Below are 15399 nucleotides of genomic sequence, written 5' to 3'. Positions count from 1 at the left end.
CAGTCTGTCCTGGTTTTGCTGGAGACCTATTGAAGGTGTCAGAGCTCAGCAGCACAGGATTTATAGAAGAGTGGGTGTTGTAGATCTTTTTAACAAAAATATGCCTCCAACCCCCTGATTACCAGACCTTGAAATGTAACAGAGGGTTTTCTTACAGATACCTGGAAGTTTTTCCCCCCCCTGCATATTTACTGGATATGCAAGTTCTCTGCCTGTCTCAGACTGCCGACCCCAACGGATGGCACAGGAGATGACGGTGCTGTTGGAGGGAGCTGGAAATCTGGGCTCTCCTCCAGCCACCCACCACCGTGCCTGGCCGTGCCTCAGTTTCCCCAGCTGTGAACGATCGTGCTCACCTGCCGAGAACAGGTGAAAAGCGCTGCCTGAATCAGGTGGGGCAATAAGTGCTGGAAATTCCCCTGGTCTTCAAGCTGCACGATGAGAAAGATAAATCCACATTTGAATCCCTACATAGAATTAGAGACCAGGGAAGTAAGAAATGACAATTCCTCTTGCCTGAGCCTCTCTTTCCTAATCTAACTCACTTGTCCTTCAGATGCTCCCTTCTGGGGCCCCCGTGCAAGGCACCTCGTGTTCGCAGGAAGAGCTCTGCCAGCACCCTGTCCCCAAAAGTTGTCTTGAAGTCCAGGTCTGCTGGAGCAGAAAATGTACCTGTTGCCTCAGTCTTGTTAAACAGGTGCCTTGGGGAGCTCGTCCCCGGGTCTGGGTTAGCTCAAAGCCCTTTCAGCACAATCCAGTTACCCACCATGTGCACCAGGAGCTGTGGCAGCGGCGTTGGCCGGCAAAGAGCCGAGCGGCAGCCCAGTTTGGATGGAGCTGGCAAGGCGCTGAGCAGGGGAAGGATGCCAGGGTGAAGGACAGTGCCTGAGACAACGGAAACAGGCAAGATGACAGATTATGTAAGAAAAATAAATCTTTTTTTTGGTATTAAGAGCGCTTTTCAACACCTCCCTTTGGAACTGATTCCCTGCCTCCCCTTTGCAGCCCGGGCAATAAGCACTGGAATGATCCAGCTCGAGGATCCTATCCTGCTCGCCCAGCTTCTCTGCACGGGTTGTCATCACTTGTCACTGTGTCCTTCAGAGCTAGACCACGTCGCCGGCAGCGGCAGGGACATGCCCGGGTTACAAAGCAGCCTCGGTGGGTAGGGGTGCATTTGTCCATGGCTGCCTCCAAGCAGACCGGTACAAGGTCTTTAGATGTGCTCCGTTTCTGCATCGTGCCAGGCTCTTTGCACAATTCAAAGCAAGCTTTGGGCAGGATATCATCAAAGACCTCTCCAGACTTCTGAAAATGAGGTACTGTCTGTAACGGCATCAAGTTATGAATCCCGTAGCCTCCAGAGCAGTCAACGGTATTATCCCAAAAATGAGTAATAAAAATAAAAAGCACAGAGCTGTGTGCACGCTAAGTGCCATAAGCCAATTCTAAGGATGTGGCAATATGCCTGTACAAACCCTAACAGCGTAACTACACGGTGGGAACACGAGTGTATTCTCCTCTTTGGACCAGTTTTCTGGCTGCTTTGGTCAATGTCTCCAGGAGCCTGGCTCCGGGTTTCAGTGAGGTCATTTCTGCTCTAACTTGCCTGGGAAAAGCATGGGCTCCCCCCTCTCCCCACGCAGCTCCTCGCCTTGGGTAACCGCTGCGTGCTGCAAGGGCGGGAGAGCTCATCCCTCTTAGCCTTTGGCTTTGCAGAGCTCATAAATCAGGTCCGGGCATCTCAGGTATTCGGGAGGTTTTGCAGTCTAACGAGCCGCACGGAGGTGCCGGTGCCTGTTATATCGGAGAGCTGCATTTCTGCAAAGCCACCAGATCAGTAAAAAGGAAAAAAAAAACAGTGTCTGGAGGGGATGTGCTACCTCTGCCAGTAGAAGGGCAGGTGGTGAAGCTCTGGCTCAGCCGATAGGGACTAAAGCCCTGCAAGTCTCCTGTGATAAAGGACTTGCACAACCCATTTGGGCCTGCAAGGACTTGAAATGAGGTTGCTGTTGGCCCTGGCTTTCATGAAACAAAAGTCAGCAGGCCAATTGCACATAGATAATAAAAACAACAGTACATGTAATCTTTCTACGTCAAGTCTCGAGAAAATCAAGCTGAACAGTTTGGGGTTGTATCAACAGCAGTTGGGGAAGCGGTTGTGTGGCCGCAGGGAGATCCGGGCAGCCAAAGACATGCAAGGAGGAGCTCGGTTTGCAGACATTCCTGCAAGGACCGAAAAGGATGCCCAGACTTGGCAGCCCACCCTGCCCTGCCCCTCCGCCAGGCACTGGCAGCCGTGAGAGCTGCCTGCAAGTCACCGGGACGTGGCCACTGCTGGGGGAGAGGTGGCTGGACCGAGGAAAAGGCCGCTGTATGCCACAGGGACCCCAAGGAAACATGCTTTGGTGACCGTAAGCTGCCAACATACTGGACGTAACCACCTCTTCACTGTTTCGCTCTTTCTTGCATGTTTGAAGTCCCCCGGTTGTTTGGATCTTTAAAGGATTTTCCAGATGTCCTGATGAAGTTGCAGGGCTGGGAATGCTCACGCCAGGCTGAGCTCCCTGCTGTTCGCCACAGGCTCCTAACGCTGCTGAAGCTGCCGGTCCGTCCGTCTGCAGCGTTGCTCCTGCTAAATGGTATTTACCCATTTGCCAACATTGTGTTTGTCTGTTGGAGAAGGAAAAAAAAAAAAATCCGGGTTGACAAAGTTGCTTGAAATAGTCTTTTCAAAGAGGCGTTGGCTTTCCACGATGTAAAGAGTTTAAGCTCTCACATGACGCGCTGGGTTGTGCAATTCCTGCAGAAATCAGCGTTGGCTCTGGACAGCGGGGTCACGGGGAGGGGGGGGAGCAGGAGCCTGAGGGAGCAGCCAAACTCCGGCCTGGGCTGATGAGCTGCTAATTGGGCAGTGCTTCCTCAGGTAGAGAAAATAATTGCTTCAAAATCCAAACGCCAGTTCCTAGAAGCAAGCCATTTAAAGCCACAATAATCCCAGTGTAGATCAGACCCTCTGAGTAACCAAAAATTACTATTGCTGGTCACATTTTTTCTTTAGAAGGAACATTTGGGGATGGAAAAATCCTTTTGTTATTTGTTCATCTTTGTTTTCTTCATATATCTCCAATATTTTCTAGAAAAAGCCAGAGGCCTGGTATTACCTAGTCAGAAAGCCTGCAAGTCTCAAACCTCTCTGGCTTTTTTTTAGTTTCCAACAATACTTTAAATTAAAATATAGAAAACTTAAGCAAAAATAATCTGTCTTTTTTCTAGTACCCCATGGAGCTTCTGAGCTCCATGCTCAGGTGCTATCACCGCTGAGCAAAGGTTAAACACCTTTTGCCTGTCTTTCTTATTCATTAAACCAAATTTGAGAGAACCTCCCGCACCTAAGTGAAACAAGATAAACCCAAAAATCTTGCAAAATATTCTCTACGGGATTTTCTTCTCGCTATGTGGGCCAAGTACCATCTGGATTTCTTCCCTGCCCTCAGCACAGAAAAATAAGCCTGCAAAACCACTTTTGCACCCGCCTAATTCTGGGCCTTGGGCTTGCAGCCCCTTCAGTGTCTGACGCAAGACCCTACCAAGGGCCACTGCATCAGGAGAAACCAGCAGGACCCATTTCGCAGCCTACGGGGTGGGAAAGTGCCCGCAGAGGCACAGCTCTGCTCCGTCTTCCCCCAAAACCGTGGGCCCCGCTTTCTTCCTCGCTCCTTTCTTGCAAAAAGGAGCCTTACACTCAACCCGGCAGCCACCAGGCTGCTCAGGGCAGAGCTGTAACGGCGTCTCAGAAGTGGGCTGGTTTGCTACAGAACAAGATCCCCAGCAGAAAGACAATTCACTGCAACGATCAGTGTTTTAACCATCTTCTTGTTGTGGCCTGTTCTCGCCTGTGTGCTGGGAAAAAGGCTTCAGCCTGAGAGCTTTTGGATGCTGAAGCCAGCTCTGTCAATTCATGCAGGGGGTTAGGCGGGGAAGGATGCTTTCATTCGATTTTCCTTGCCCTTATTAAATGAATTCCAGCCTTTCTGTGGAGCTGCACACCCTGCTTTGTGTGCCACGGTCTCCCAGGCACCAGTCCTGGTCCTGGTGCAAATCACGGTGGGGCGAGTGCTGCGTTGGGTGTTTCGGGGTGGTTTGCTCCAAGCACCGATGCGAGTGCTGCGAGCGTTGACCTGCTGCATCCTCACCCCCGAAACCTTGCCAGGACGGGGAGCTGCAACTGGCAACCTGCAGCGGCTGCGTGTTCAAGCCTTCTTGGGCCCTGCGTTGGAAAGAAACCATAGACATGGGGGAAACTCCTCTCCCACCCATCTCTGAGAAAATAGCACGGAGATGAAAGGACAAAAATTAATCTCAAGGCTGGTTAACTCCAGCCAGGTGTGATGGAAACAGGGCTTGGGAAGAGGTGGGGAACTGGAGACAAAGAGGAAAATTGAGCTGGAATGAAAAAGGGATCTTTGCATTAGATCAAAGAGCAAAAAGCACGTCAGGAGGAGCTTCCCTGCTGGGTACGTGGTTTGGAGCTGGCACTCCTCCCCTCTACAAATAACCCCAAAGGGGTGGGAGGAGGAATTGGGCCACAACCTTTCAGTTTGGACTGCAGCGCCTTAGAAAGTGAAGGGCTCTGGATACTGCTGCTCAAAGGCCCACCCAAACTCCCTGCACCGTTTGGGTGAAGCTCCCTGTGTTTTTAGGCCGATGGAGTTACCACCTGGAGCTAAAGGGTTTTCCCCAGCTGGGTTCGGTGAGGTTCCCCTCGTGGCCTCGGGCACAGGCAGTGCTCGGCTCGCTGCCTCTCCCCAACAAATAACCACTGGCTTGTTCAAACCCCGCTGGCCTCCAGGTGCAGTGGATAAAGGTGAGGGATTTGGGAGGAATGAGGAACCCCAGCACCAGCCCATGCCTGCCTCCAACTGAGCCCTTTGCCAGGCAAGTCTGTGCCTGGGGAGAGCCGCCAGCCTCTCCCGGTAGCTGCTCTGCAGTTCAGAGCATCGCCAGATCACTTTTCCACCTATTCGTCTGATATGTACCGATTCCCACTGATAAAAAGCTGTCGTACGGCTCGTGTGAGCTAACAGCTCTCTGCAGAAGAAATGACCTTCCTGGTAGACCTCTCTGCTGGATGTCCCACACCAGCGGTGTGGTACAGAAGGACTCATTGCCCTGTGGGGGCTGCACAGCATCTTTATTTCATGGTGTCTTGAAATACCAGTACTCTTTTTAGTGGACTGGCATCCCCCAGCGCCACAAGTGAGCAGGAGGAGCCTGTCCATGAAGGCAGCAGAGGGGAATGGGCGGCTTCTGCAGCTGGCATTGCACAAATACATCCCCCGTGTCCTGCTCTCCCTCCTGGCGCCTGTCCTGGTCTCTCACGTTGTACCTGGAGAGCAGGGAAGAGAGATTATTTTAAATCAGAGCTGGCCCTTTGCACGGGAGCGTAATTCCTGCTGGCTGGTGTGCGGACAGCCTGGGCAAGAGGAATAGCAGCAGAATGGGCATCCCGCAGCCCACCGGACCCAGGCACCCGGCCACGATCCCGCTCCCTCCCTTGTGCGGCTGGGTTGCTTCTCACCTCGGTGCCGTAATGTGACAGTTTATCTTGTGGGAAAGCGTGAAGCTGGCCTGAGTGTCAACAGCCACCATAGAAACCCAGTTTACACTCCCGATCCTTGCCAGACAGCACTGCAGAGCAAGCAGCAGATATCAGAGTAAATATTGGTTTTGAAATGGGACCTAATGGGACCTCATTCCCATCATCTGCTTCATCAGCAGAATGGATCATGTGTGGCGTGTCAGATTGTTTTTCACGTGGTTATCTTAATAATAAAGCTGCACTTCCCATTCAAACTGCACAGAAAAAAGCCTGCCGTGACATATCACCAAGATCTGGTTGTTGCTTTCTTGGGTGACTCTTTCTTTTCTAGTAAGAGAAATGACATCACAGGTCAGGAAACCAAGATGGTTATTTCTGAGAGAAAACAGTACACGTTACAGTGATAGAAAAACTGTTAATGGAGATTATTTTCACTGGGAGTGCAGCTTGAGGTTAAAATTAAAACTTTTCTTTAAAAAATGAGTCAGTGATAGATAGATATGGGACAATCACCTATTACATCATGTCTGTAAAAACGCCCTGAAACATGTTCAGAAGTGGATGTGATGTCATCTTTTAAAAACCAAATCATACTAATTGCTGGCATATGAGTCCATCCAAACAGCCAATGCAGGAGAACAGAATTGTGATAAGGTGGTGGGCTTCGTAGATGACACATGGCGTTCTGCTGGAAGGAAAACAGAAAGTTTTATCTACATTTCATGGTCCCTGAATTGCCAACCATCCCTAGAGGGTCTGCTGAGTTTTGGGGGGTTCACAGGGAAGAGTGAGAAAGAGGCGACTCGATATAATTGCAACCACGGAGCACGCATCTGCCCTGTCTCCTGCTCCATGCATGGTTTTTCATACCCACCACAACCAGCACGATCACACCAAAGCACAGACCCCACTACAGCAGCTCCTTCTCCTAAAGGCTAATGCTTTAGGAGAATATTTCTGCTCACGAGAGTGGTTAATATACCCAAGTGCACCTTTTTAAGCCATTGAGAATGAACAAATATTTTATTTTCTTTTGCAAAACCACAAGGAATGTGGCCAGGGTCACCACTTCCTGAGGGTAAATGTTTAGCATGATAAGGGATGTATGGAGCTGTCTGTACCGAGGGGCTAACAAAACCTGACTGAACTGGAGCAGAACATACCAAATCCCTCCACAGTGCATTGCTCAGACTGGTAAAGCCTTGTCAAATCAAGGTGACAGCAGCAGGTACGGCAGTAAGTAGATAATCTGATCCCAATAGCTGTCACAGCACTACCAGGAAAAGCAAATACCAATCAGTTGTGGAAAAATCTACTCACCCATCAGGCTGGGGTGAGTGGCTTTTTGTGAAGATAAAACAGAATTAATTTCATCAATGTCACTGTTATCAGGGCTGAGATAGGTAAAAATCCAACACTAAGGGTCAGTCCCTGTCCTTTACCTCCTCAGCTGTAAACAATTGTAAAAGTTGGGCACGGGAGAACAGTGAGAAATGACCCACGTCCACTCTTGCCACAAGGCAGGTCGGCTCGCTCCAACCATCTTTGGCCGACATTGGCCTCACAGGGTCTTAGACACATCTTTGGAAATTTCACAGCCACCCCAGACAGTGTCTTCTCATGTCTACTAGCCTGGCAGTCTGTAAGTTTTCTCTAATGTCTAAATTAAACCTTTCTCTGCTAATATATAAGGCAGCCTCCTCACCCTACCTGCCATGAGATTACTACAAGGTCTCCCCCCTTGAGAACAAGCTGGGTGAACCACCCAGACCAGGCAGACGTGCTCCCTTACGAACTGACGGAGGAAAACTGGGGCTTGAGAGCACTTGAATGAGGGCATTGTATCCAGCCTGGTGTCTGCAACAAAAGTCAGGCAAGATACTAAACCCTGTTCTGCCACAGCCTGCCTTTGTATTACTGGGGATATCATTCGCCCCCAGTATTCCTTCTCCATTTAAATGAAACAGTCCTCTAAAATATTCTGAGATCCTGTGATGAAGGGGTTTGCAATGGGAACTGAGTGTTGGCTAGGTGTTAATAGAGCACTAATTATTTTTAAGTGAACTTGCGTCTGCCTACTGAGGGAAAACAGGACCAATAACTGTATGCAGTGGCCAGTCCTTTGCGTCCAAGAGAAAGCAGCACCTGCAAACCCACTGCACGCTCCGGCTCTGGAGACGGTGTATTGCAATAACCAAGCGTGGGCTGTTCGGGCACCTCACGGCAGAATAAGTCTCCCTGGGTGAAATGAATGTGATTGGACTTGTTCTTAGGCAAGCAAAAACATCGGATTACTACTGAGTCCCCGCTGGAACCACTTTCTCTATCACCTAGCTCCTGAGGATTTAAGAAGAGGGAGGCACTACCTGAATCAGTGAAAGCTGGAGGAATGAAAATACAGAGGATTTCTTCACCTAAACAACCTCTGTTCACTTGAGTACATTGTGCTGCTTTTCTCCTCGCATCCTGAAGCCTGGCCCTGGGCTTGGTTATCCGTTTCGCACTAGCAAGAGCTCTGCACCTCCGCAGATGATGCAACGTCTCAGCAATTCTTGCACCATGGTGCGGTGGAAGCCGGCTCAGGGCCCTTCTCTGCAGAGGAGCTGACATCTGGTGGGACACAAAAGCCATTACAAGTCTTACTACATCTCAGCCTGGGTTGCATCAGACTCAGAATTTGAATAATGGGGAAAAAAACGGTTGTGTACGTAAGAACAGGGGATTTTAAGGTATTTTTGGCTGCTTTGCTCTTACGAGCAACATGACCTTTCCTGTCCAGGACTCACTTCTCACCCCAGGCTTTCTGGGGTTTGCTTTTACTCACTTCTTTCCTACCCACTTCACCCAATTATTTATACTTCTCCTTCGAAGGACGAAGTGGATTCAAAGATACCTGGGGTGCTGTGAATGGGGCTGAGCCCCAAATTGTGCACCTGGACCCAATCTCTCTACAAAACCCTGCCGTCAGGATGAGGCGAGCCAGGGACCTGTGCAACGACACTGGCATTTAAGAGGAGTGCCTCTGCATCACCTTGGTACATAAATGAGTGCAAAAATACCTGCACATTCTCATAAATAAAATGGCAATAGAGTAAAACAAGCCTGATGACAGGTAAGGAAAAAGAGTGTCAGCTGATATCGGCCAGACTCCATCCCTGATACTGTGAACACTGCTGCCTTACACAGTGAAGATTAAGCATCTCTAAAGAAGCTTAGGTAGCCTAATTAATGGTTCACTAGCCTAATTAATGAAGATCCAGGACAGACATAAAGGCAGTCTAAGATTTCTGCTTTCTCATCACCGTTCTGGGACCTGGCACACTGACTCGAGCAGATTGATGGGGGCCAATGTCACAGAAAGACGTGTCAATAGCTGGACAGAGATTTTCCGTGCAGCTGGTGGAGCATTTTAATCAGAGGCAGCTTCAAGGCTGGGCTGGTAAATACTGCCATGGCTCGGTGGCACCGTGGACACTCTACACACTTGAAATGCCACCACCAAAGCTGCTCTGATGAACTAGCAGAGGCAAAGACGGGTCCCTGCAGCAATCCGTGATGTCTGAAAAAGGACAACTGAAAGAAGGCAGTGACACGTGCAGAAGATTTCGGCTGCTCTACGAGGAAGTCTGCAGAGGCTGACTTGAATAGCATGAAAACATGTTCCTCCAAGAGTCTTGTCCTCCTGTGCTCACTCACATATGCGTGCATGCACGTGTCGTATGAAGTTAGCAAACCCTTTCTTTGAAAAGAATTTCTGCATTCTGATGCTTATCAGTGTGGTGGCAAATTGGAAAGCCATGTACAGTAAACAGCAGGAGCAGCCCTTTCTCATGTGGCAGCTGCTCCTGGCGAACAGCTGAAATAATTTAGCAGTCTTGCACTGCTCGCTGGAAGAGAAGGTGCATGCCCCATGAACAGGATCCCTTGGCAGCACAAGGCAATCAGCATTCACTCGTCACCCTTGTAGGCAGTTTCAGCTGTTTTACACCAATCGGAAAGTCTATAATTCTCCCAGTACACAGCTACCCTTAAAATGCTGATCAGCCTTATCCCTGAGCTGGATATTCTACTGCCCTGAGAAGGCTCCTCTATTCCGTCTTCAAGACTAGAAACGGTACTTGTGCAAAATGACCTTGTTTTCAGACCTAGAGCTATCTCCCACACGTGAGCCTGGCGTGACGCTGAAGAATGAAACGTTACAGCAGGAAACACGTATTAATGCTTCCTGCTCTGTATCTACCACGCTTCTCGTCCTGGCACTTTGTGAGTAAACGCATTAAAAATGAAGCAAGCACAGCCAGGCTGGGCAAGCTTCACACGTGTGGAAGTATGGTGTGGAGGGGCTCAGTTTGATGTTAAAACCACACTTACTATTTTAGGCATTAGCTGTTCATTTTACTGCTTAGATGGAAGCATCTGCATTTAAAGCCTGAGCTCAGAGAGGGGAGAGGCATGCTCATTTGCTGTGCATCAGTGGTGGAGACATTCTTACTTATTTGCTGTAGATCAGGGGTGGATTCAGGTGAGACTTTATTTTACCATGTCTGTAGGTTTTTTTACCTGCAGGTGTTTTCTAGATGTTAACTGGAGCTGCCATCTTCATTATTACTGGTACTGATGTTAATAACTAGTGCTATAACACCAGAGTATAACATCCTTATCTGGAATATGTAAGACTGCTGCACCATTAATAACGGTCAGAAACGTGACTTTCTAAACCACTCTTCTGCTCTGTCTTGCTTTTTAATTCTTTCTCTGCAGTTTTCAAAAACACAGGAAACCCAATGAAGTCCCACTGGAATGGCAAAAGTAAGGGCTTTCACAGATTCACTGAGAATTTGTGGCTTCAAGTGTGACAATCTGCTGGTGGATTTAGATTGATGTTCCTTGGGATCTATATCTGAATAAAACCACGCTGTACTTCCCTCCAGGGAAGCCTCTGCCTTCCTCTGCTTCCTCTGTTTTCAAGATATTAAAGTACCAATTTCAAAACGGAAAATTCAGGAAGCCAACTGAATGGCCATGAGATATTATCAGCTTCTGGTTATAAATGAGCCTGAATGGAGCAAAGTACCATTGCTGACTTGCAGCAGCCGCCTGCTTGGTCCAAATCCAGTTTCAGGTTCTACGCGCACAAGCAGGGGCCGAGGGGCCTCTGCTGGGCTGTGAGCACGGCCAGGATAAAGCCCCGGACTTTCTGATATCAGGGACTTCTTCCAAAATGAGCCTTGGCTATGCATGTGCCCTTCCTTGACCCTCAGCTGTATTTGCCTTTGGAGATGAATGACTTTGAAATGCTGCCACCGGAGCCTGGGGGTCATATTTTTTGTGGTTTTCTCCTCCAATTTTGCTATGAGGAAAATTGCAGCTTGAGCCTGGAGAAAACCGAAACACCTGTTTTTTGACTTCTTACGTGATGAAGCTTTCCTGTATGAGTTATACACCACACAGCAGTTAAAGAAAATAATTTTTCCTGTGTATCCCGACATATCCCAGGGCACATATGGCACTCGGGAGACCTGAGCCTGCTGATCTTCTCCAACACACTGGTGTTCCCGGGTGTTACGCAGGCATAGCTCTCCTCTTGCTCTGCAGGGCCTACCCCAAAATTCCATTGCGGTGGATCCCAGCATGGCTGAAGCAGCCCTCGCTCAGCAGCCCCACGGTTCTCTCTGTTTACAGGGCTTATCTTCATTCTCATCTTTATAGAAAGACAGCTTCAGTATAGTCTAACACACCAGCTCTTCCTACAATTGCAATGTATTTTTGGTTGATTTAGTTACTGTGCTGTCAGCATGTCCTCCCGCTTAATCTGTGTCATTAATTCCTTCCTTGCTACTGGCTTCAGAAAGCATTAACAAGGGAAAAATAAATCAAGTGTTAGAGCACAAAGAAGACTTGTGGGAAAAAGCTTTTGAGTCTTTTCTGAAGCTTTCATGCCTGTTATTCTTTACTTTGCTGATACAGCTGGATTTACCATCCTGTTGAATGAGCATATTCCAGACTATAAAAAAATAACAAAGTAAAACCACGTGCTCTTTGTATAGGTCAGAACTGGAGACGGGCAGCCAGATATAACAGCACAGGCCAACTTCATAGCAGTAGAACGAAATGTGCAAACACAGGCAAAGTCGAGCTTATGCTATGCTCCTCAAAACAAAGCGGAAACAAAACCTGAGACAGAACAGAAATGAGAGTGTGAGGACATCTGTGCGTGGGAGCATGTCTGCGTGTGCCTGGACCCGGCCATGTCTGGGAGCGCACATCTGCCTGCCAGCTGGGTGAAGATGTTTGTGTGAACGTGTAGGAGTACATCCGTGCATGCCGTGTGGGAATGTGGAGCGGCCTTTCCAGTTCAGGGCGACGGGAAGCCTGTGAAAAGAGCTCACCTTAGTCAATTTTGGAGCCTTAAATTCATGTTTTGGGGCATTGGTGCTGTCATGGCAGAGTCTTTAGTCTCATCTATACAGTCAAGGTGTCCATCAGATCCCTTCAAGGAAGACGCATCTCTTAAAAGTTACCATCACTGCTACAGCAGGATTTCTACACCATGGTGAAGCAGGGGTATATTTACCCCTGAGAAGTTCATGCCCTGTTTCATGCTTGTATCGTGCTTTGTATTTTCAAAGTGCAGTGCAAAGTTTTCTTTGTCCTTTCATCCTCCTTTTTCACATAAACCATGAGAAACTAGACTACATAGTTCAAGAGATCAGAGAACTCACACCAAGAATGTTCTACCCCACGCAGTTCCCCACGTGGTGGCTAGCTCCAAATGACCCCAAACATCTGAAACTACACTCAGAAATATGGAAAATAAAGTTTTGAGAATGCGGTTTGAGCGCACAGACCTGAGGATCTCTGTGCACGGAAAAAAGCATGAATGATGCAGCACCAAAAAGGCTGATGCAAATGGGGACAGGTGGAGCGGGGTGTGCAGGAGGTGAAAGACTCCTTGCTTCCCCCAGTAAACTGATGCCTGGTGAAGACTTCAAGAGCGGGTTTCACAAAGACGCAGCCTTTTTCATGTCAAAGTCCCCCTAAGAGTTAGAAGAAGATCTGGCCCCAGAGGAAGCAGTGACCAAACTCCTGTAGACATCGGGAGGGGATGCGTTTTCACACACTGGTATCTTTTCGAGGTTAAAGACCAAGAAGCAGCAGGGAGGCTTCCTAGCCTGTGTGTAGCGCCAGGGAACTCAGCAGAGCTCCTGCATCTTATTTTGGCTGAGAAATTGCCCCATTCACTTGACCTGGTCTCTCCGTAGCTTTCTGTTCGCTTCCTGCGCATAAACATTGACACGCTGCAGCTTTAGTTGTAACCGCAATGTTTTCAGAACAACCAGACAAAAAAAACGCGGGTCAGGATGTATGTTGTCTGCAACCTCAAAATATTTTCCCAGCTCTTTCCTTTGTGCTTTGGGGCTGTGTTTCCAAGGTCTGAGGTTCAAGTGTAGGCGGACGTTCAAAGCATAGGATCCATCCTGCAATTTCCACGGCACGTATTGGATGTTTGGGTTAACTTGGTGGGCATTGAGCTGTACCTTCAGTGGATATCCTCGCTGGTTTGGGGTTAGGCGGTGGGTTGGACAGTGATGAAAACCACTCTCCTTCTAGGCAATGTGGGGTTTTGTGGGAATTCAGTGAAAAATATAATGATTGTACTCTTTCCCTGCGAGTGAGAAACAATCACAAAGGCAATTTTGAAGCGCAGGGGAATGAAAGGAAACTCGCAGCTCAAAGATGTATTTGAACTCATATTTACAGTGAACATGCTGGTTATGTGTTCAAAGTTGGCGTTTTCCCAGAAATTCTACCTGGGCTCAGCATCTGCGTGAAATAGCACGTAAAAACCCAAATAGTTGTTATTCCTTCTCCACCATCGAAAAAGCAGCTGCCTGCCATCGCCTCGCAGTGCCCCCATTTCCTTCAGCTCTCTGATGCCTCAGGTCTCTCAGACCAGCCTGGATAAACCTCATTTCCAAAACATTGTGTCTGAAAACAAAACCACTTGTGCAGCCCCCCAATCCCTGAGGTTTTCAGCCCGCAGTTCATTTTTATTTCTGCGCAGGGCCTCGCCCCAGGCCCAGCTAAGGCCTTCGCGCGACCCCTAGGCCCCTCGCTTCCCTAGGAGGGGCCATTTTGTATGAGGGGAGGGGGCCATTTTGTGGGTTCGACGGTCTCCTCGGGGCAGGAATAAATGGGAAGATGAGTCAAAAGCGGGTCGGGCTCTGAGGGCGGGCGACAGGCGGTGTGTGAAGCCGGGTTAAGTCTCCTCTCCGGCCCAGCGGGGCGCACAGGGCCGGGCCAGGGCAACGCCGGCTCGCAGCACTCCCTCAGCCCCGGCCCGGAGCCGGGGAGCCGCGGGAGGGAAGGCGCGGGGCCGATGCCGGTCGCGCTGAGCCCCCCGGGCCTGCAGAGGGCCCCCGCGGCCGCGCCGCTCGGGCAGGAGGCGGGCCGCGGCCTGGAAGTGCCGGGCCGAAGCGGGCGCCGCTGCCCGCCCCGCCGTGCGCCTGGGGCGGCCAGCGCGGCGCGGCGAGCGCGGTGCTCCCCGCGCGGCCTAGCCCGGCCTTTCAGCCATGGGGAAGAAGGGGAAGCGGGAGAAGAAGGGGAAGGGGGCCGAGAAGACGGCCGCGAAGATGGAGAAGAAGGTGTCCCGCAGAGCCAAGAAGGAGGAGGTGAGGGGCGGGAGCGGGGGGCTCCGGTAGCCCCGGCCCGCGGGGCCTGGGCCTCCCCTGGGGCCTTGCGGCGCTCCCCTGGGCCCTCCGCGGGCCTGAAGGGAAAACGGGCGGTGGAGGCATGGGGAGGTCGGAGGAGTGGGTCGGTGGCGGGGGTATTTCAAGTTGAAAGCAAAGGAGTATATCCCAACGCAAGTGGCGGTAACTTGGTTAAGTGACTTAGGGTCCCCACAGGTCATCAGCCGGGTACAAGAGGTGCAGGCAGAGGGGGTTTGAGGCCGGTGCGCACCTTGTGAAACTTTTAGGGTTGGCGTTAGCGCGGTCCTGGTGAAAAAGCGGTGCTCATGCACACGCCTGCGGGTCAGCGTGCGGCAAAGGGCACTCGGAAAAGGGGAAAAGAGGATAAGGGGAGACGAAAACTGCCACCAGGAGACTTTTGCCATATTGCTGACAAGCTGGGTGCAGCGTGTGACAGAAAATGTAAAAGAAGGGCAAGAAAATGCAATTTAAGGGTTTTTCTTGCCTTCTATCTCCCCCATCCTTTTCTTCTGGTCTTAAAATGAAGATGTTTGTTTCTCTCACTCTTAGAATGGGTGCTTCTATTTAGGCCTCAAAACACCTACCTTTCCCTGGTCAAAACGTGGTGTTACCAGCATAATGCAAAACTTAAGACGTGGAGGGTGCCAGTGTACATGGCTGCAGGGAGAGCTGATGCCATGCTGCAGAGGCAAAATCCCCAAATTTTGGAAATCTCTGCTTTGACTGCACCTCCAGAAAGGTTAACTGAAGGGAGGTGGTGAGCAATGGGGGTTGTAGGAGAGGCCGTGGATCAGAAACTCCCTCTAGCTGCAATCCTGCTTCTGCCCTTGCAACTTGGTGTATCTGCAGTTTTGGGGGCCGATGTTATTTTTAATTGACAGAAGTTGAAAGGGAATAAAAACACGTGCAAGTTTCTCTCCAGCTAAAGTATGAACTGGGAATAGAAAAGAGTTTCCAGTCCCATTTAGGCATTTTTCCATTGCAGACAAAGAAGAGGACTAGCTGGATTGTAGCATGTAGTTGCTCATCACTTTGTTGGGGCTTAAATGATTTGCATTTAGTTGCTGATTTGTGCAGTGTTTCTGC

The 15399-nt window shown here is 49.8% G+C and overlaps 1 protein-coding gene across 4 annotated transcripts in view; it reads left to right on the top strand.

Moving 5' to 3' along the window:
• The first annotated feature begins 14068 nt into the window (after positions 1-14068).
• The window catches only part of KLHDC4 (kelch domain containing 4), a 28505-nt gene continuing 27174 nt past the window's right edge, over positions 14069-15399 (top strand). The window contains exon 1 of one of the 4 annotated variants that reach the window (XM_087739966.1): positions 14069-14274. In XM_087739966.1, the coding sequence (XP_087596092.1) occupies positions 14176-14274 (99 nt within the window). In that variant the 5' untranslated portion in view covers positions 14069-14175. The remainder of the gene's footprint in view (positions 14275-15399) is intronic. The other 3 variants (XM_087739963.1, XM_087739964.1, XM_087739967.1) reach the window with 3 other exon arrangements.

Source organism: Nipponia nippon, unplaced genomic scaffold (genome assembly GCF_047370975.1).
Source record: "Nipponia nippon isolate SJK-2023a ecotype South Korea unplaced genomic scaffold, ASM4737097v1 scaffold_7, whole genome shotgun sequence".
In the NCBI taxonomy this organism is placed as follows: Eukaryota; Metazoa; Chordata; class Aves; order Pelecaniformes; family Threskiornithidae; genus Nipponia; species Nipponia nippon.
The sequence above is the reverse complement of the archived record's forward strand: the minus strand, read 5'-3'. Positions and strand labels throughout refer to the sequence as shown.